The 22,754-nt window shown below is 45.2% G+C and overlaps 1 protein-coding gene across 1 annotated transcript; it reads right to left on the reverse strand.

Moving 5' to 3' along the window:
* Positions 1-359: 359 nt before the first annotated feature.
* KIF3B (kinesin family member 3B) lies at positions 360-16,919 on the reverse strand. The gene is made up of 9 exons (XM_073308757.2): positions 16,727-16,919; positions 8,272-9,722; positions 7,535-7,636; positions 6,693-6,815; positions 6,463-6,581; positions 6,144-6,257; positions 5,284-5,389; positions 4,618-4,796; positions 360-4,345 (listed from the first exon to the last, which is right to left on the reverse strand). The coding sequence occupies exons 2-9, from the start codon at positions 9,652-9,654 to the stop codon at positions 4,252-4,254; spliced, it is 2,220 nt and encodes a 739-aa protein (XP_073164858.1). The 5' UTR covers positions 9,655-9,722; positions 16,727-16,919; the 3' UTR covers positions 360-4,251.
* Positions 16,920-22,754: the final 5,835 nt, after the last annotated feature.

Below are 22,754 nucleotides of genomic sequence, written 5' to 3' on the forward strand. Positions count from 1 at the left end.
CCCTTTTTGTCACTCAGCAGAAAGGACAAAAGGACTAACCTACCCTTTCAGCCCCACAAGTGGTCTCTCCAAGATAGAGGTGAGCCACATTTTCGGGGAGGGGAACGAGGACGTTTGTGCTGCTATGGCTTGAACTATACATATTCTGTTAATAACAAGAGTATGCTATTCTCTGGGGCTACCTGTCACAATGACATTTACATTCCATTGTTATAACAGGCTAGCTTCTGCAGACACTTTCTAATAGAATGAGGGCCTGGTGTTTTACAGCCACCTAAGGATTTGTGAACATTGCAATGATTTATAAATTCATTTAAGAATGAAGAAAGGACACGTTTTGGTAGATACAATAAATCTGATTGATTTTATTACATATCTTACTTTAGGATCACTTTTACATTCCTAGCCAAAAGAGATGATACAAATAAATATAAGTTGTAAAACCTATTGACAGAACTAGGGACTTTCATTGTCTACAGGTCGCCAAAGAAAAGGTCAAGATCAGTGTAAGACCAAGGAGTGAAATCTCACAAAGACAGTTGTGCCCACAAGTATCCTTGGGCATTTCATTCCAGAAACTAGCGAAATTGGGCTGAGGAGGGTAAGGTATTAAGTGCCTAGATCATAGAGAGCTAAATGACCACTGCACGGTGCAAAGCAGCCAGGCACCACTGTTCTTGTTCAGTTCCAGCTGAGCATCTGATTATGGCTTTTGCATTGTGCACATATGTTCTTCTCATTTGTCTATGTGTTTAACACTGTAGAAAGAAAGCCACAAGAATCACTTCTTCCCCTTTTAAGGCCTGGTTGTATGGTCAGATATCAGAAATTAAAAGACAGGTCAGATAAAATATCCAGATTTACAGGAATCAGTGCTTCTCTGAAACTTGGCAATGAATCTAGACACAGTGAGGAAGTACTACAGCTAGAGAGTTCTGTATCAAACCAAAAGTCTGTATATTGCATCATTACAGTTCAAAAGGTCATCACAGAGGTATATGTTCTATAAGATTCAAGCAGCATGCAAACCTTTCAACAAGGGGCTATCAGACCTATATTAAGAATGTTAAGTGCTGTAATTCCTATGTGTTCGGTTTCATGTGGGAATTGACTCTGGAACAGAAAAGCTACCTTTACTGCATGTAACTTGAAAAATAAAATCGTATCCAATTATACAGAGCAGAGCAAAGAGGAGGAGGATTTTAAACAGTCCTCTGAAGAGACTGATTGTGTACACTCTCCCAGGGTCTCTTCCAGGAACTTGGTGGATTTCCTGTCTTCTTTGGCTGTTAACCTGCAGGAAGCCCAGATGGTTCAGATCATACCCACATGCAGCAGAGAGAGACAAGCCTGGCAGGATAACTTTTTAGACATGTCAATCCAGAACTTCACTAACATTGTACAATTTAAGACACATGCATTCACTTCATCCCAATATCGCTGCCCCACAAAATGTATGTCCTCACTGCAATTAGATACTCGTGGCTGGCCTGTGCTAGCTGACTTGGGCCCACAGGGCTCAGGCGCTGTTTAATTGTGGTGTAGATGTTCGGGCTTGGACTCCAGCTTGAGCTCTGGGACCTTGCAGGGTCCTGGAGCCCAGGCTCCAGCCTGAGCCCAATTGTCTACCCTGCAATTAAATAGCCCGTTAGCCTGAGCCTCACAAGCCCAGGCTGGTTGTCCCAGGCCAGTCACAATTTTTTAATTGCAGTGTAGACGTACCCTATGGATCTACTCAAGGGGTAGGTAATCAGAGTGAGAAGCTGAAAGCTGCTGTTGCCCTGAGATTTGCTTATTATCTCTTATTCACTGGACATACTGTTTAAAATGGAGCTGTGGGTAAAGCTAACTAAAAGTCAATTTTATACTTTGCTTACCCCATTCCCTTTCTCTCACCCTCACTTATACGCATTTATAAACAGGGCTTTCTGAGGTATCAGCCGTTCTAGCATATTAAGAGTAAAAGCAGAACAGTCTGGGTTTGGGCTGTGATTTCCAATGCACTTATTCCTGCCACATGGGAAATACTACAAAATTTCATACAGAAACCCAATGGAATAGTAGTGAGTGAAGAGGCATAGATGTATATAGTACCATCGCAGTCTGTACAGTCACTTTGTCTCATTTCAATTCTCTGAATACTTAAACCATACAATCCTCTTTTTCAATTATGAAGTAAACAAGATTATATACCCGGGGGGGGGGATGGGACGTTGACACTCTGTTTTATACCACAAGAGACCATCACAAGGCTTTTTGTACAGAAACAGTGGTTTACAAAAAAGAAAGTTATGTTAGGCTTCCATTATTAGGTTAGCAGAAAATGAGCAGATGGCTCCTCCCTCACCCATAGGCAAAACTCTCCTCCCCCCCCCATCAAAATTTAAAAAAAATATTAATTTGGTTCTCATCCAGAAATATACTCCTTGAATCAAAGCAGCTGAGTTAGAACTTAACCCAAGTTAAGCAGAAAGGACAAAAGGCCTGAGCAGCTGACTCACCAAGGCACCATGCCAGCAAGATGCAGAGGAGAGCTTTATGCCAGAAGTGTTGTGTTCCTTCTGCTCATGGCGGTCAGATACAATGGAGTTGTTCCAGACTGGACAGAGTCAGTCAATGGATACTTAACAAGAACACAAAGTAGAGTCCCTACATTAGAGTATTTCTAAAAACAGGCAAGTTCTCATACACTGGTCGGTCTCGTGAGAGGTCATCTGCGAGGGAGAGGTAATGGGTAAAAAAACAATCACAGGACAACAGTTGACAACAATCAAGAAAAAAATAGCTCAACTCTCAATATACAAGGAACTAAAAGTTACAAGTTGAACAGTGAGACGCAAGACAGGAACACCTTACTCTGCCTTCTGAGCCCATCCAATACAGCAGCTCCCCTCTCCCCACTGGACCATGCAGGCCTGTGATATTAGTCATAGGGCAAACTTTGAAAAGAGACCATCTAAAGCAGGAGTTCTTCCCCTTTCAATTTCAGTGTACCATCCTTGGGATTTATATCGGATTTCCTTGCACCCCCAGACTGGTGATTACACATGGCCCTCATTCCCACCTAGCCTCACTGTATTCAGGGAAGCTTAAAACTGAAAAGGGAATGTTCTTAACTTGGAGCAGGATGAGACACAAAAGGAAGCTCCTGCACTGAAGCTCCTCATAACATCAAGGGAAAGGTTGCATACTTATCAGAAAAGTGAAGTCTAATATGGCTTTGCCTCATAGTGCTCCAGATTCCATCCACGTCATAGGGAATGGCAGAACCGGCCACGTGTGCCTCCTGGCAGAGACCTAGCACCAAGCTAGATCTACATTTCCTACAAATGGTGGAAGATCTGAGAAAATGGCCATACAAGCTCTGGGGTTTAGATATTCAGTATGGAAACTGGTCTAAAAAGCCAGGTGTGGGATGGAGAAGAGAGAGGAAGAGAGCTAGTATGGATCTGGCACTGGTATGCAGACTTATTCTTTGACAAGGTGGTTCCTGCCAGTAGGGGTTGAGTCTTTAGCAGGTCAGTTTAGAAGAGCTCTTACTGATGTCTGTAAACAGATAGAGAACTTCAGTTTCTATTTCTTCCATTCTATAGGAGCAAAATATACTTCCAAGATCCTCCCTTGTTCTACTTTTCTAAAGGGAAGTGGAAAGGTCTAGCTGTGAAGTGCATGGAAACAGATCTCCAATCCCGCCCTTCTCAGGATTGTTCAACCCAACTCTAACCCCAAATGAAGATGCCATTCTTTCAATAGAAAGAGGAAAACAATGCACCTAGTCAAGCTTGGATATACCCTCCACTTTTTAACCTCCCTAAGTTTTCATTCTGAGGTTCTGGAGAGTTGATTCTGTTGAGATGACTTTCAACTCTTTCCTGTTGCCCAACAGCAAGAGAGCCCAGTACAGCAAGGGGGCTGGAACAGAAGGAGAGAGGGCGATGCTGTGAGGTGATCCTCATGCTTCCCATTGCTTCTAACACACTTTAACGTACCTCATGCATTTCTGATTTCCTAACTAAAATCTGTTCCCAATAGGGGCTGATTGCTAGATTGTGAGCAAATCTTTTCCTGCAAGGTTCAGCACACCTGGGACTGGCACATTTTGACACAAGTCAGTTAAACTGCAAAGAGCCAATTGCTATTCCCCAAAGGAAAGGGCTTGGAGTCTGGCTGAGAGTCCTCTCTGCAGATTTTTACTTGTCTTCGCTCTCAGAAGGTAAATGCTGTTCACGCCCTGGAGAGGAATTGTTGTTTTTACTTAGGAACCAGCCCCCGGGACTGTGGGTAGAGCTGAGACCCAGAGGTGCCTGAGGAAGAGGATCCCCCCGATTTCCTTCCAGTTTTAGACCTGAAGAAGTAAAAACAAAGAAAGTTGCCTGTTACACATCAAAACGAATCTCCCAAAAGCTGAATGAGTTTGACTGGATATAATTCTCTAACAATCTCAGCTTGCTCCTCTGCCCTGTTTACCCATCTCTCTCCACCTACCTCAGGGCTAATTTAGTTTTCATCTCACTGACCAGTCCTGCAGACGGACAGTGACCCTATGCATGCATACATTGCTGACTGGGGTCCAATGGACAGAGGTGGATATAACCTACTTTCTACAACTTGACTCACCTGGATTTCGATTTTTTATTTGACATGCTCTCAAAAGTGGAGGCATCCACCTGTATCTCATCTTCATCCTGCAGAGCTGCTTCTAGAGCAGCCTGCACTTTAGGAGCAATGGCTGGGCCCTCGTAGTCTCTGGTTGTTCGGCTAGGCATATCTAGCTCCAGTAACACAATATTTTCTGCCTAAGAAAGCGGAAGCAGAACCGGAACCATCAATGTCCACACATACTCATACTTTCCACTCACTGTACTGACGTATTCCACACTTTGATAAGGATTGTTACCAGAACTCCTAGATTTATTGGAAGCATATATTTCCCTTGTGCTTGTGGTCACATTACCCTTGTCACAAAGACTGTTCTCGGGCCACTGCATTCTCTCTGGCTTGTGACTTTCCTATCACCCTGCTTAAGCTTTTACTTTATCACTTCTGATCAACACTAGGTGAAGGTAACTTAGCAGCAGCATGAAGGTCATAAACTCTTCTTGAGCAACACCAGACTGCTGGGTTTAAGACACATTTTTAATATGTCAAGAGGGAAGCTTCCTCTCCACAGTCTTCTGCATCTGTCACACAGTTTATGTAGGACAACTATATATTCTCAGAAATTCATACTCCTCTGAATACAAGAGGTAAACAGATGCAGTCTGCATCCATGTTTGGGCTTACCCTATACCGGGCCTCTGGACGAATCATCATGGACATCCTGGCATGCTGACTCAAAGGCCTCTTGTATCCCACTGCTGACACTGGCCTTTTCATCATCTGCTGGTTACTGAAAAGGAGATGAGTACGGAATCTTTCACATGCCAAAAACTAAAAAGATTTCTCATTATTTGAATAAATCAAAATATCTGCAATGCCCTGAGGCAATCCAGTGTATCTATTTGGAAAAAGAAGATTGCTACAGGCACCTGGGAATGTGCTCCAACTTAACAGTAAAAACCCAAGCAAGTGGTATTAGATACTGTCCTTCACAAGTTAGCCTCTACAATTTGTTGTTTTGTGCTTACTGTGGGATTCCTACACATTCCTATAGTACAAACCATAGGATGATGTACATTCCTCTGGCCCTTTCATTCTACATTTGCTCTTTGGAACCTCATATATAGAGAGTCAGGATTTGTCAGCAGTTCCTATACACTGGCCTCTGAGATAGCTTATATTTAAAATAGGAAATAACTATGGTAGTAGATATGTTGAATCTGTTGACTTTTTAAATCACAAACACAGTACTATATGTAGTTTGCAAAGCAATTCGCAATCCTTTGGAAGAAAGATGCTATATATATATATATATATATATCTGTAAGACTATCAGTAGAACTTCCTTCCTCTCCTCACAGGTTAGAGTTTTCCTAACTTTGCTTTCACCTTTATTATACTCAGGTTATAGTTTGGCTAGAACTTCATTCTGACTTTAAGAACTCTTACTGGATGAGGCTAAAACTATATGGAGAATCTTGCTTTGGCCAGCTTGAAGTCTTCATGTGACCCAGTTTTAAAGAAAGGTTAGGGGGTAAACTCACTCCAGCCGAGTTATGGGATGCAGTTTCCACTGGTCTTCCTCTTCATCAAAGAAAGATCTGTTCATGATCTTGTTCTTTTCCTCCAGTGGAATAAAGTTTTCAATAATCAGGTGCCTGTAGATAACAGGCAAGAACAAAAATGGGACATATGCAAATAGGAGAATTAACATCCCACCATCTCTCCAACACAGCCCTAGAAAAAGAGAAGGAATTTCTAGTTCTGTCTCTTGTTCTGTAAGCAGTTGGTTTGCAATCCACTCCCAAGAATAAAATACCTTTAGCAAGAGTTAAGGGCAGCATATGGAGCAATGGGACCTACTTTAGCTTTAACTCCCTGGTAAGCTCATTCTGGGTCTGTTCCAGTTCTTGCCGCTCCTTGATGTGCTCCTCCTGGAGATCATGGATCTCTGCCTTCACAGCTTGCAGCTTGGAAAAAAGCTGGAACAGGTGAGAAGAACCAGAGCAATGACTGTGCAATGTTATCATCACCTTCACATGCAGTGCCATTCAGTTTCTAATCCATCTGATCTAGCATTATTTACTTTTTACCTTTTTGAGTTTTTTGGTTTTAATGTCCACCTCTTGCTGCAGGGAACTATAGGTCTCTTTTAGCTCCAGTGTTTCCTCATCCCGACTTTCCATCTGTTGCTGGATTTCTCGCTCCCGACGTTTCTAAGGAATACCACAAACAAGATTAGATCAACACTGTCATATTGCTGCTTTTGGTGCCTGCATACATGAAAGCCACATCCAAGGCATCCCTTTTGCCTGGGATCCAGGATTCTTGATTTAGATTCCAATTTCAAGTTGTTTTTTACCTTAGAAATATCAGGAACATCAACCCTGTGTTTATTTGACTTTGAAGGGTTTGTTGGGCGCCGCATAGGATATTTATTGTGAATAAACTCAGTTAAAGGAGTGGGAGTGTTGAAACCGTAGCAAGGACTTTCTTTCTCCAAAATCTTAATTAGTCATTGCAGTTAAATATGCACCAACAAAAACACAAAATAGAAAAAGTTGTAAATAGTCTGACTAAATATCCCTCCCCTCATTTAACTGCTGCAGCTTTCACCCTCTAGGGTCTTATGAGGATATCATTTCATTAGTCCTCCACCACAGAAATTTCTAACCAAGACAGGACCAGAGTCTCTAATGTAAAAAACAATGAGGAAAAAAAAAAGATTACAGGCCTTCTCTATACATCATAAAGCAGTAAGAAGGACACAAGCCCTTTTTATCTCTCTTTTGCCAGTAATCATTAAACTAGGGCTAGGGATCAATCATTAATCTCAAGAACACTAGTTTATAGTTTCTCTTACCTTCATGTTTTCTGAAAGGTCTAGAATAGCAGCTCTTTGCCACAAAATAATAAACTGTTTCCTGCCTCTTACCTGTTCTGCAATTTCCTGACGTTTCTGCTCCAAGATTTTCTGCTGTTCATTTGTGTGATCCACAATGTTTTTCCCTCCAACAAGGAGCTTGCTTTCCATTGCCTGAAAGAAAAAATATACCGAGAGGTTAACCTCTCAAGCAGCCATGTAACCCATCCTTTTAAAAAAAACAATTCCTTACATACTTACCACTGAACTCTCCTTTATAACGGGTGTCACTGACTGAACAGCCAAATTTAAACCTGTTGTTATGGAAATTGTTCTCTCTGTCAAATCCTACATAATTGTAAGGTTAATGCACTAGTAATTTGTCTTGTGTTCTTCATTGTGGCAATCTGTCCCACATTTTGAGAGGTTGAGATGGAGGCTTTCACACATAATAATCAGTAACAGAATGAAGCTTGTTACTTAGAAGTTACAGCACAATAAGAAGTGTGTATATCACATTTAATCTCTTGTATTGACTTCCCAAGGTCCTACAAGTAGGTTCTACAACCACAGTTTATAAATTATATAAAACATCTTACAAATGTGAACCACTAATTCTAAATTCAATTTTTAAAGGAATTCCCACCTCTGTCTACATAAAGTTGATTTTTAAAACTTCTGACCCAGGCACCTCCTCTCACCATTACTCTGAAACTTTCTCTACAAAGTTATTGTCCCAATTTGATGAACTGCCATCCTTCCTTAAACGCAGAGAACATTCCCTTCAAGGAGTCCAACAAGCACTCTACCTTGATTTTGGCACCCAGCATTTCTGCTGCTTCCTTCTCTCGTTTGAGATCCTCCATCTTCTTCTCCTTCTCCTTTAGCAGCCTCATCTTTTCTTCTGCCACCAAGCTGTGATCCTCTACAATAGCTTTCTTCTCAATTTCCAGCTTTTCCTGCTGCTCCTTCCAGTAGTCATCTTTGTCATCCCCTTCGTCACCCTCTTCTCCATCCTCCTCTTCCTCTTCCCCACCATCTCTTCTCCTTTCTCTCCTCTTTCTTTTACCAACAGACCGTTTTTCCAATTGTGCCTTGAGCCGAGCGATTTCTTCCTGGAATTCTCGTAGCAGTGCATCCTTAGGATCCTCATTAACTCTTGGTTTGTTCTTGATGTTTTTGGCACGGTTGGCATATCGCAGGGTAGTAAGAGTTTCTTCTACATTGTAAGAGGCAGGGCCTATATTGGCCACCATCACAGTCTTAGCATTGCCACCTAGTGAGTCCTGAAGTAGCCTAGTTAGTTTTGAGTCCCGGTATGGAATGTGAGTGCTTTTACCATCTACTAGGGCAGATATAACATTGCCCAAAGCTGAAAGGGAGAGGTTAATCTTGGTAGCTTCCTTCAGCCTTTCCCCCTGTGCTCCAGTCTTGGCCTGGCGTTCACTGCCTGCAAGGTCCACTAGGTTGAGTTTTCCTACACGGATGTGATTCTCCCCATCAAGTCCCACCTGGCTGCACTCAATGGTGATCACAAAAATGGCATGGGAACGGGAGCTATGCTCATTCATGTTGGTAGCACCAACTGAGCGGTTTTGGTTCCCCACATTCATGACATGCTCGATCTCTTTGACACTCTTTGTGACAAAAGATGACAAGTCCTTCACATACACACCAGTGTCTGGTCTCTCTTTCAGCTCCAGCCTCTTGGACTGATCCTTTGATAGCAAATCTCTGATTTCTTCTTGGTATATTTCCAGATAAGAAGCTCTAACCAAATACTGCTGGTTCTGAGATCGAGAGATGTGGGTGAAGATGTGGTCAAACGAATTGGGGATGACCCCTCTTTTTTCAGGGTCACCACGCACTCCTTCCATTGTATATGTTTTCCCTGTCCCAGTCTGCCCATAGGCAAAGATAGTCCCATTGAACCCTTGCAGGACAGAATCCACCAGAGGTCTAAAGGTCTCATCATAAAGTTCAAACTGCTTGGAATTCCAGTCATAGACAGCATCAAAGGTGAAAGTTTTAGGCAGCTCATGAGATGTTCCCCTGGGATTCTTCACTGATACCTGCCCTAACTGGACATCCACATCAACAACTTTGTCATATGAAGCTGCCTTTTCTTTCCCATTCATTGGCCGGCACCGCACCACCACTCTGACGGATTCAGAACTCTTTAACTTGGACATGATGACAGGACGGTGGCAGGGGAGATTTGACAGACAGGTGATCCAGGAAGGCCAGGAGCGCTGAAAACCTAGAAATAAACAAAGGAAGGGCGCGTGACTACAGCTTTCAGTCATTTTTTGGGCAAAGGCACAGATTCAACTCATTTAATTCTGCAGACTTTGGGTCACCTGACCTGTAAATAACAGTTCAGGTAAACATTTTTAAAAGCCTTCATCTATTTGAAACAATCTATCAAAATCTTACATATGGATTAATATTTTGTTATGTAAAGAAATGTTGCAAAGAATCTTCATGAAATAAAATCACTATAGTTGGTCAATTTACCCCTTTCCCTTCCCTTTAAAAAAAAATTAGAAATGCTGTTTAACACTTTTTTTTATTAGTTAAACCCATTGCAATCAACTTCTTCTACATTCTGGTTTGGAATAGTCAATTAAAAGCATTAGCTTCAGGTTCAAATCACAGCTCTTATCAATCTAACATACACATGACTTTTGAGTCACTTTATCTGGTGCTTATGCTGCTGCCTACTGCATTAAAGATGCTGTTTAGAGGTTCTTGTGAGGAACCTTATCAGTGTTTAGATCAAGAGCCTCAACTCATCCAGCAAAATTATAAATTCAGGACACATCTGAAGAACTTATACATAAATTTAGAAAGATGTCTCTGATTAAAACTACCTGCTGTTACTAAACATTTTCATTTCATAATGAAGAGCTTAGAGTAGCCACTCCCCTGCCAAAACCCTTCCTGGCACAGCACATTTAATTTCAGGGAAAGGGCATCAAACAGTTACATTAACCTAATGCTGCTGCCTCCCCCTCTTCAGCTGCCCTTATACTGCAGAGAAATGGAAGGTCACAGAGACCATCACAGGACAAAAAGGAACTGGTGAACAGCAGCCTTTGTGCAGCCTCTTATGCACTACCAGCTTTAACTGCCTGCATTTTTAGTTGCCTAAAAATTGTCCTTGATTGTTTTTACTGCAGCAGCACCTGACAGACTGTGAGGTTCTTTGGAAATCAAATATAAATACACTGGATTCTGGAGGGAGTCACATTTGGGTTCTGGCACTTCAGGGTCAGGATTCAGATTTAATTAGTCCTATGTTATTTACATGTTATGTCATCAGAAAGATGCAGTGCTTCAGTTTCTGGCCACAAGTTTAAAACTCATCTCTAGGATCTCTTAAAGGAAAGATATTGCCCGGAAAAGTACCACGGATGCTTTTTCCTTTTCTTTGTTACATTTTAAGTCACCTTTTGTAGGTCTAATTACAGCATAATAAATCTTTAATGGAACTGCCGTAGCTGCCAGGATTCAAGAGAAACCAATAAAGCTTTATTTTCGCCTTTCAACTATTATACCTAGCATGGTCTGTGTTTCCAGAGCCCTGGAATTTGATACAGAATCAACTGTCTGTGATATAAACATGTGGCAGAATCTAAGGGCTTGTCCCCACTTACAGCACTGCAGTTGCACTGGTGCAGCTCTGCCACTGTAGCGCTTCATGAAGATGCTACCTACAACAACAGGAAATCTTCTCCCATTGGCATAGGTAACTCCACCTCCCCAAGAGGCTGTAGCTATGTCGACAGAAGCCCTCCTGTTGACATAACACTGTCTACACCAGGAGTTCGGTTTGTATAACTACGTCACTCAGGAGTGTGGTTTTTCCACACCCCTGAGAGATGTAGTTATACTGATAGAAATTTGTAGCGTGTACCAGGGCTAAACAGTCTCTCTCACACACACACACAAATGTATTTATAGTCCTTAACATTGCAAAGAAAACCTTCAATGTGAATTGGCACAAACCAAGGCAGAGTTGTCTGCACACTTAGGAAAGCAGAGTAAACCATCCCCATTCATCTTAATGGTGTGTTAACTCTGAAACGAACTGGCAATTAAATATCAACACTTAATTTAACTACTGTGCTTGTTGTGGATGTTAGAGATAGTGGATGATGCTGAGGCAGGCGCAATCAGACAGCTTTTTGCTGTTAAGGATTGCATTGCTGGTTATGACAAACTTTCAAGTCACCACCAACTATGCTCATAAGGTGGGTGGAAGGAGTATTCCCATACAGTATTAAAAGCTGTAAAACTCAGCTTCCCTTCCCGATCGTTGCCAAAACCTTCAGGTTCCTCCCTACCAACATCTATGGTGCAGTTATGCATTTGCAATACAAACATCTGTAGCATGTTAAAAATAGAGGACGCAGGTCCCAATTCACAATTAGCATAGGGGAGTGGGTAGGAAGAAGCCATAAAGATGGCTCTAGGTTATGTTTATAACTCTCTGGTCCTGAACCAGCCCCTAGTGCAAGTTAGAGCAGCCATAGGCTATTATAACTTATACGACCTGGGACAACTAAGCTGACAAGGGATCAGCAAAGTGCACTGAGTGTGGTCCTGGATCTTCATCCTCCAACTCCCATCATGCCCCTATCCCCTCGTAGCCAGCCCCAATACATATTCTGCATGGAGCGGAGAGATGGAGAATGGGAGACTCAGGATACCAGATTTACATCAGCCTGACATTCCTCCCTCCTAAGGCTGGTTTAAGGCCCGTTTGCACCACTTGTTATGAGAGGCCGAGGACCCTGTCCTTAAAAATTAGGGAAAAGAATAAAATAAATTAAACTTAATATCAAAATAAATAACACGAGCAAAAAGTACATGGGTCTTTGATCATACTCCACCTTCTTCTAGTGTAACTGCTACTTTAGGGTTGGGGCTTGCAAAGTAACACCAGTTTCCCCCAGCTTCAACTCATACATCTTAAGCTGAAGATAGCCATATGTACTCTAGATGTCACAGGGTCAACAAATCTATGGCATAATTATTCTCGTCTCAATATACCTTTATTTGGATTCTTTGTCTAGGCCAGCTCTGCTCCAGAACCCAAAAATGATGGAATATATTCCACAACCAAGATCTAAAGTACTAAGTGATCGAATGCCATCTAGTTTTACAAGGTTCTGCATTAGACAAAACTCATGCTACATAACAATTTGATTCACAAAGCCCCGCAGTTTATGGGTTCTGTAATGAGGAGACACCTGGAGATGGTGAAACATGCTCATCCATCCCCAGTCATTAGCACATTGAGCTTCCCTTTAAAAGAAAATGTGCAGCCATTCATCAATGGGCTGCCACCAAAAGTATGTGACTGCATAGCTCATAAAACGCAACTGAAAGGTTTCAGACAAACCAATTTTAAAAAAATGAACCCTCTAAGAAGGATGCCTGTTTAAATCCTAGATGGGCTTTTCTGAACTTGCTTTATACTTAGGTCCAGCTGTTGGAAACATTTCAAAGTCAATTTGTTTGGTTCCCTCAGGGCTTTCCCTCTATTCTAATGCTAGCTGGATCTGTAGCAAAAATACCACATTTGAGGACTACATTTTTGATTCTGTAATTGCATCTTGTCTCTGTCCTTGAGGGGACCTCCTGAGAAGTTCAGGTGTAGAGCTAAAGGACCAGCAACATTTTCTATCCCAATGCCCATGCTGGGAACAAGGCATTTATAAGAACAGGAGGTAATCTTAGAGCACCGAAGAAACACATGTAATAATATTTACTGAAATTTCAGTAAGACCTTTAAAATTATCTCAGTGCCTTAATGGAAACTGCTTGCCTCCCTGCATGGAGAAGGTATGCCATATGAAGACACTTAGAACTCAAAGTAGATGATCCGGAACGTGCATTGAGTTGACCAAAGTGGCTAAGCATCAGTGCTTTATAGACTTGCACAAAGGATTCAATACAGTGTATAGCCAATGAGTCTCCAGATGCTGCTGACTAAAATACAGTGATCTTTTCCCTCCTGATTCACAACTCCAATAAGGATAGGCTTACTACCTGGACAGAAAGGAATACATATTTAAAAATGCCAGTCTAGAGAAAATATGAAAGTCAGATTGAAGACTTGTAAAAGCACACAAAGCATACCCTCCTTCTTTGCTGATAAACTTGTGAATGTCACCTACATATATGATTCTCCCTCCACCTCTGCCCTGGCATGCAGAGTTCCTGCAACTGAAAATATCTCAGAACCGCATGGACAAAAATGAATGTGCATCTGTTTGCACCTTTACCACCATACGTACGTTCAAATTAGGCATGGAAATGTTCATGAGATTCTGAAAGCATGGGCTATGATCTGTTACAGAAATGCCACCTCTAATCAATGTGGATAATCTTTGAATAAGACCATCTCCGACTGCTTTGGTAACACTCTTCTGTCAAACAAATTAAACTAACGTTTGTAGCAGCAAACTGTCCTACAGGATTCTTTGAAGCAGACTCTGTTAATCAAAACTATATACAAGACATATTCTCCAGATTCTTCTTGGGCCAAAAAGTTTATGAAAAATAAAACAAAAACAACACAATAATTAATACTGCTGGGGATGTACCTTATCAACAACAGACTAACTTTTTATTCACAAATGAAATTCATTCAGCAGCCAGAACCAGAGGTGTGTTTTATTTTTAATGTTATCCTCTTGCCTCTATCTCTGGCACCTTCCGCAAGAGATATTGACTAGGATTATGTGATCCTAGGTTCATTTAATCTTCTGGTAGATTTTTTTTTCAGTACGAGGGCATATTGCTATTCACATGTGGCCATCTTGAATGTAAGAGAAAATACACATAACAGCAGAGGAATCAACCACTCACTCTCTCAGTTTGGTATCCTATATATATTTAGTGAGAATTATGTTGTCTATTTGTCAGTCACCTAGGACTGCCTTTGCTCAAATGCACATCTCAGATCTACTTTTGCCACAAACAAGTCAGTTCCTTCATCTCATCTCATCCCTGATTTGCACTATTGTCATGCTAACTCATCATGATTCATTTCCATTGCTGCTGGTTGCTGTTGTTAACAGTTACTTGTGTATTAATTAGTTGAACTCTTCTTCCCCGTGAAAGCATTATAAATTATTCTAGGGAATCTGAACAGAAATTTGTCTCACCTAAAAATTAAAGGACAATTTATACTGCATATTTTATAGTCACCAAAAATTATATTGCAAAATTTGCACTACAAGAAACAGCTGGAGATAGAGGGGCTTGTAAACTATCACTTGCTTTGCGTCACAGCACCATTTATTTGTATGCTATGATTAACAGTTGTTCGTCATGAAACCAGTAAATCTAAAGAGATCTGGATAAAATCCCAAATGGCCTCTAATCCATTAGACTTCAAGACTGAGATTAGTGTATTTTAAATTTTGCCCTGAATGATTGCAGGAAGAATTTTAAGCCCTATTCTCTTTTACTACACTATGAAGTCATACCCGGAAAAAAAATAAGTGATCTCACAAATTGTCACATTTAATCATTAGAATTTTAGAAATCAGAGATGGTAGTGAACAGTCCATGGGGCCAATACAGGACTGATACCATACTGAACATATGCTAGTGTGCTTTAACCTCTCTATTTTTAATACTCCCAAGCAAAGGAGCAGCTATATCTGAAAAACTTAACAGGTCTTTCTGTCAGGAAGACTTTGTTAATATGCAGCCTAATTCTTACTTTTCAAAATCGCATCTCCGTACTTTGGTTATACCGCCAAGCATCATCCTAAATAACTACATTCCCTTCTTGCTGTGTACGGTCTTCAGATATTTGTAGACTTATGTACTCACTTAACTGCATTTAGTTCTTTTAATATTTTCTCAGAACCCAATACCTTCTACCCCCACTCTGTTGGTCTTTCCCACTAATTTTTTCTCTCTCACTCTCTGCTAAAGAAGTGCCCAGAATTGAACAGATTGTCCCAGGTGTGATCATACCACAGAAAGGGACCATCACCCCTTTGCTCCTTTTTTGTTGCCATATGACAATGCAAACCCATGTTTAATCTGCTGCCCATTACAATCCCAACACTGTTTGGGCATTATTACTTCCCAGATACCTTCCTCCCACCAGAGCTTACAGAGAGTTATGTAAACCCCAAGCTACATGAACATTTAAGGCTGTAACTTCATCTCTGGTTATGAGATCACAAAGTTTCTGAGTGTCCGCTTTCAGCTTCAAACCAACACGAGAACCACACTATACAGACTAACAATCCTATACTGTAGGTACTGTGACACATTAGATCTCGGATAGGACATTAAATGTCATGATAACACACAATAAATGCAGCTGACCAATAGTGAACTTTGTGGTGGAGAGAACTCAAAGCTATTGCAGTGGGTTATGAGATCACCAACAGCCTGTAACTCCACAGAAATCATTCTGAAAATACACAGCAATCCGATTAAGAGGTTGACACATGCATAGGAAAGGGATGGGGGAAGGAAAAGTACCCGTTTACATGTCCACAGGAGAGATTTCTTCCTTTCTATACTCATGGAATTGGTTCCTCCTTCACATGCTCATCTGGGTGGGAACACTCCCTCCTTTGCATGCCCAGGTGTATACACCCATGCATGACAGGGGCTGCCATGCCCCCTTTGCACACAGATACACACACCCATGCATGACAGGGGCTGCCATGCCCCCTTTGCACACAGATACACACACCCATGCATGACAGGGGCTGCCATGCCCCCTTTGCACACAGATACACACACCCATGCATGACAGGGGCTGCCATGCCCCCTTTGCACGCCCAGATATGCACACGCATATGTGACAGGGACTGCCGTCCCACCTTTGTACGTCCAGGTGCGCCCACACGCGTGCAACAGGGGGTGCCGTCCCACCTTGGCACACCCAGGCACGCACACGCGCGTGCAACGGGGTGGCGTCCCACCTTTGCACACCCAGGTGCACACACGCATGTGCAACAGGGACTGCCGGTCCTCCTTTGCGCACGCACGTGCACGACACGGCTGCCATCTCTCCTTTTCACGGCCCGACGCGGATAGGCGTGTGCAACAGCGCTGCCGCCCCTCCTTTGCTCGCCCCTCTGATGGGGAGGGGGCTCCCTGCCGGTCGCTACGAAGCCCCCCACCCCCGCAGCGCATCCCCCCGCTGGGGCCCTTTCAGGCCCGGTTCGGACCCTGTGAATGGGAGGCGGGGGGGGGGGTCAGAGCGGGACTCACCTGCGCTGTCACCATGGAGCCCCGCCGCCACTCCCGCTGCACCGGAAACGGGGGGATCGACCGCCGCTCACTTCCTTGGCAACCCGCGCGCCCGCCCCCACGCCATCACTTCCTTAGCAACCGGCCCCACAGGCCGCCTTGGCAACCGGTCTCACTTCCTTGGCGACCGGACAGAGACGAGGCGCCTTCGCTTCCCTAGCAACGAGCCCCGCCCGACCACGGCGAGCTCCATCCGGGCACCTGGGTGCACCTGGGGGGAGGGGGGAACCGGAGGGCAGATAAAGGAGCCCCGGGGGGGGGGGGGGGAGGAGAGGAAGTGCCTTGGGAGCAGATGTTGGGGGAGACATGCAGGGTGGGGACCATAGACAATAAGGGAGGAGTGCAGGACGGGGGTGGGAGGGATTGGACGTGTGGGGCCGGGGGGAGACATGCAGGACGGGGGTGGGAGGGATTGGACGTGTGGGGCCAGGGGGAGACATGCAGGACGGGGGTGGGAGGGATTGGACGTGTGGGGCCGGGGGGAGACATGCAGGACGGGGGTGGGAGGGATTGGACGTGTGGGGCCAGGGGGGGACATGCAGGACGGGGGTGGGAGGGATTGGACGTGTGGGGCCAGGGGGGGACATGCAGGACGGGGGTGGGAGGGATTGGACGTGTGGGGCCGGGGGGAGACATGCAGGACGGGGGTGGGAGGGATTGGACGTGTGGGGCCAGGGGGGGACATGCAGGACGGGGGTGGGAGGGATTGGACGTGTGGGGCCAGGGGGGGACATGCAGGACGGGGGTGGGAGGGATTGGACGTGTGGGGCCGGGGGGGGACATGCAGGACGGGGGTGGGAGGGATTGGACGTGTGGGGCCAGGGGGGGACATGCAGGACGGGGGTGGGAGGGATTGGACGTGTGGGGCCAGGGGGAGACATGCAGGACGGGGGTGGGGCCAGGGGGGGACATGCAGGACGGGGGTGGGAGGGATTGGACGTGTGGGGCCAGGGGGAGACATGCAGGACGGGGGTGGGAGGGATTGGACGTGTGGGGCCAGGGGGGGACATGCAGGACGGGGGTGGGAGGGATTGGATGTGTGGGGCCAAGGGGAGACATGCAGGACGGGGGTGGGGCCAGAGGGGGACATGCAGGACGGGGGTGGGAGGGATTGGACGTGTGGGGCCAGGGGGAGACATGCAGGACGGGGGTGGGAGGGATTGGATGTGTGGGGCCAAGGGGAGACATGCAGGACGGGGGTGGGAGGGATTGGACGTGTGGGGCCAGGGGGAGACATGCAGGACGGGGGTGGGAGGGATTGGACGTGTGGGGCCAGGGGGGGACATGCAGGACGGGGGTGGGAGGGATTGGATGTGTGGGGCCAAGGGGAGACATGCAGGACGGGGGTGGGAGGGATTGGACGTGTGGGGCCAGGGGGAGACATGCAGGATGGGGGTGGGGCCAGGGGGGGACATGCAGGACGGGGGTGGGAGGGATTGGACGTGTGGGGCCAGGGGGAGACATGCAGGACGGGGGTGGGAGGGATTGGACGTGTGGGGCCAGGGGGAGACATGCAGGACGGGGGTGGGAGGGATTGGACGTGTGGGGCCAGGGGGGGGCATGCAGGACGGGGGTGGGAGGGATTGGACGTGTGGGGCCGGGGGGAGACATGCAGGACGGGGGTGGGAGGGATTGGACGTGTGGGGCCAGGGGGAGACATGCAGGACGGGGGTGGGAGGGATTGGACGTGTGGGGCCGGGGGGGACATGCAGGACGGGGGTGGGAGGGATTGGACGTGTGGGGCCAGGGGGAGACATGCAGGATGGGGGTGGGGACAGGGGGGGACATGCAGGACGGGGGTGGGAGGGATTGGACGTGTGGGGCCAGGGGGAGACATGCAGGACGGGGGTGGGAGGGATTGGACGTGTGGGGCCAGGGGGGGACATGCAGGACGGGGGTGGGAGGGATTGGATGTGTGGGGCCGGGGGAGACATGCAGGACGGGGGTGGGAGGGATTGGACGTGTGGGGCCAGGGGGAGACATGCAGGATGGGGGTGGGGCCAGGGGGGGACATGAAGGACGGGGGTGGGAGGGATTGGACGTGTGGGGTCAGGGGGAGACATGCAGGACGGGGGTGGGAGGGATTGGACGTGTGGGGCCAGGGGGAGACATGCAGGACGGGGGTGGGAGGGATTGGACGTGTGGGGCCAAGGGGAGACATGCAGGACGGGGGTGGGAGGGATTGGACGTGTGGGGCCAGGGGGAGACATGCAGGACGGGGGTGGGAGGGATTGGACGTGTGGGGCCAGGGGGAGACATGCAGGACGGGGGTGGGAGGGATTGGACGTGTGGGGCCAAGGGGAGACATGCAGGACGGGGGTGGGAGGGATTGGACGTGTGGGGCCAGGGGGAGACATGCAGGACGGGGGTGGGAGGGATTGGACGTGTGGGGCCAAGGGGAGACATGCAGGACGGGGGTGGGAGGGATTGGACGTGTGGGGCCAGGGGGAGACATGCAGGACGGGGGTGGGAGGGATTGGACGTGTGGGGCCAGGGGGAGACATGCAGGACGGGGGTGGGAGGGATTGGACGTGTGGGGCCGGGGGGGACATGCAGGACGGGGGTGGGAGGGATTGGACGTGTGGGGCCAGGGGGAGACATGCAGGATGGGGGTGGGAGGGAGTGGTAGTAATGGGAGACTTTAACTAGACAGACAGCTGTTGGAAAAGTAAGATGGCAAAACCATATTTCCGATAAGTTCTTGGAACATATTGGGGACCACTTTTTATTTCAGAAAGTCAAGGATGTAACTGGGGGCAGCCATTCTTGACTTGATTCTGACCAACAGGAAGATGCAAATCTGAAGGTTGAGGGCAATTTGGGTGAAAGTGGTCAAGAAATGATAGAAAGACTAACACGGCTGCTACTCTGAAACAAAAAATGATAGAGTTCATGATCCTAATGAAGGGAAGGAGTGAGAGTAACAGAATAAAAACAATGGAATTTAAAAAACAAAACAAAAAACCCACAGACTTTAACCAATTTAAAAAAATCACAAGTAAGAAAATCTAAGGGAAAAAGGAGTTCAGGAGAGCTGGAAGTTTCAGTCTTCAAGGTGCAACACAAACTATCCCAATGTGAAGAAAATATTGGAAGAATAGCATGAGGTCAATATGGCTCCATCAGGCAATCTTTAAAATCAAAAAGGAATTCTACGGAATGTGGAAACATGGATGAATTGATAAGGAAGAGTACAAAAGAATACCAGAAGCATGCAGGGACAAAATCAGAAAAGCTAAAGCACAAAATGAGTTGCACCTAGCAAGGGACATAAAAGGAAATAAGAGGTTTTAAAATACATTAGGAGCTACAGAAAGACAAAGGAGTACTTGTGGCACCTTAGAGACTAACCAATTTATTTGAGCATGAGCTTTCGTGAGCTACAGCTCACTTCATTGGATGCATACCGTGGAAACTGCAGCAGACTTTATATATACACAGAGAATATGAAACAATACCTCCTCCCACCCCACTGTCCTGCTGGTAATAGCTTATCTAAAGTGATCATCAGGTTGGGCCATTTCCAGCACAAATCCAGGTTTTCTCACCCTCCACCCCCCCCCCACAAATTCACTCTCCTGCTGGTGATAGCCCATCCAAAGTCAGAAAGACAAAGGAAACCCTAGGTCCTCTGGAAGGAGAGCTAATAATGGGTGACATCAAGAAGGCTGAGATGTTTAATGCCAGTTTTGCTTCAATCTTACTAAAAAGGTTAATGGTGACCAGAGACTCAACACAATTAATATTAACAAGGGGGAAGGAACACAAGCCAAAATAGGGGAAGAACAGCTAAAGAATATTTAGTTAAGTTAGATGTATTCAATTTGGCAGAGCTGGATGAAATTCATCATAGGGTACTTTAGGAAATAGCTGAAGCAATCTCAGAATCGTTAGCAAGTATTTTCAAGAACTCATGAACAACAGGTGAGGTCCCAGAAGACTGGAAAAGGGCAAACATAGTACCTATGTTTAAAAAAGGGAACAAAGATGACTCGGGGAATTCTAGACCAATCAGCCTAACTTTGATTCCTGTTAAGATACTAGTGGATAGGGGGAAATAGGAGATGTGCTATATCTTGATTTTAGTAAGGCTTTTGACAGTCTCACAGGGAAATGTGGTTTAGAGCAAATTACTATGAGGTGGGTACACAGCTGGTTGAAAGACTTACTCAAAAAGTAGGTACCAATGGTTCGCTGTCAAATTGGGAGGGTTTCTCTAGTAGGGTCCCACTAAGGTCACCCCTGGGTCTGGTACTATGCAATATTTTCATTAATGACTTGGATAAGTGAATGGAAAATATGCTTATAAAATTTGCAGATGACACTATGCTGGGTGGGCTTACAAGCACTTTGGAGGACAGGATTAGAATTCAAAATTACCTTGACAAATTAGAGAATTGGTCTGAAATAAAATGAAATTACTTAACTTTAGGGAAATAGAAACTGAGCTTGAATTAATATGCAAACTAGATACCATTAACTTGGGTTTGAATAGAGACTGGGAGTGCCTGGGTCATTACACATATTGAATCCATTTCCATAAAGTTAAGTATCCTCACGCCTTCGTGTCAACTATCTAAATGGGCCATCTTGAGTATCACAACAAAAGTTTTTTCTCCTGCTGATAATAGCTCATCTTAACTAATTAGCCTCTCACAGTTTGTATGGCAACTTCCAACTTATCTGTGTGTGTGTATATATATATATATATATTCTTACTATATGTTCCATTCTATGCATCTGATGAAGTGGGCTGTAGCCCACGAAAGCTTATGCTCTAATAAATTTGTTAGTCTCTAAGGTGCCACAAGTCCTCCTGTTCTTTTTGTGGATACAGACTAACACGGTTGCTACTCTGAAACCTGGCAAAAATGATAAAAAGTTTAGAAAACCTGACCTATGAGGAAAAGTTTAAAAAAAACAATGGGCATGTTTAGTGTTCAGAAAAGACAACTGAGGGGGGATCTGATAAGTCTGACTATATGTTAAGGGCTGTTATAAAGAGGATGGTGATCATTGTTCTCCATGTCCACTGAAGGTAGGACAAGAAGTAATTGGCTTAATCTGCAGCAAGTGAAATTTAGGTTAGATGTTAGGAAAAATGTCCTAATTTTAAGGGTAGTTCTGGACTAGGCTTCCAAGGGAGGTTGTTAAGAACATGTTGAACAAGCACCTGTCAGGGATGGTCTAGGTTTACTTGATCCTGACCCAGCACAGAGGGGTGGATTCGATGACCTTTTGAGGTCCTTTCCAGCCATGCATTGCTATGGATCTGTATGGGGTTGCAGAGGATGGAATGCAGGATGAAGGTGGGAGGGAATGGATGTGTGGTGGAGGGGGAATGCAAGATGGCTGGGGATGGGGAGCACTGGTCACGGGTATGTGTAGGGGTAGCAGCCTGTCGCAAAGATCACTGAAGAATTTGGGGCCAAGCCCACAGGTCTTTGGTGGAGATGAGGGGACAACCATTGTCCTTAGTTAGGTAATTACTACATGCTTAGAGGCAGGAAAGAGAGAGTCTTATGGTTGGAGCAGTGTGTCTACCTCCCATACTGCATGCCCAGTAGCATATACATTCCTGAGCTCTGGAATTTCACAGGAATAAATCCATGCATAGGCAGCTTGCCCTCTGAACTTTATATTCCATTTGCCATGCTTCTTGAGTTTTGACACAAGCTGCATATAGCAGAACACAGAATCGAGCTGAAAGACTGTATAAACTTAAATTGGGGCATATCTCAGCCTTGGGGGTTGTTGACATTTTAAAGGATTTTGTAAGAGATAAAGGAAATTGCATCTCAGGCTCTAAACCCCTCAGGTTTCTGGAGCTTGGGCTGCTACCCACAGCCCTTTGCAAGTTTTCTGTAACTGTCCAGCATTCCATTTTCAGAAAGGTGGCAGCTCTAATTTACACTCCAGTGTGTTTTAAGATGTTAATGGTTTCCATTCTCAAGTGTCTGATGATTTTTTAAGAAATGATGACAGGAAA

This window comes from Lepidochelys kempii, chromosome 13, assembly GCF_965140285.1.
Source record: "Lepidochelys kempii isolate rLepKem1 chromosome 13, rLepKem1.hap1, whole genome shotgun sequence".
Taxonomy (NCBI): Eukaryota; Metazoa; Chordata; order Testudines; family Cheloniidae; genus Lepidochelys; species Lepidochelys kempii.

Bases quoted from the DNA above. Each gene is read 5' to 3' on its own strand.
- KIF3B (XM_073308757.2), bottom strand. From the start codon at position 9,654: ATGTCCAAGTTAAAGAGTTCTGAATCCGTCAGAGTGGTGGTGCGGTGC. The intron at 6,816-7,534 runs GTAAGAGGCAGG...GGTATTCCTTAG, and splicing joins GTCAGGAAATTGCAGAACAG to AAACGTCGGGAGCGAGAAAT. The intron at 5,390-6,143 runs GTGAGTTTACCC...TCTCCTTTTCAG, and splicing joins CATCCCATAACTCGGCTGGA to TAACCAGCAGATGATGAAAA.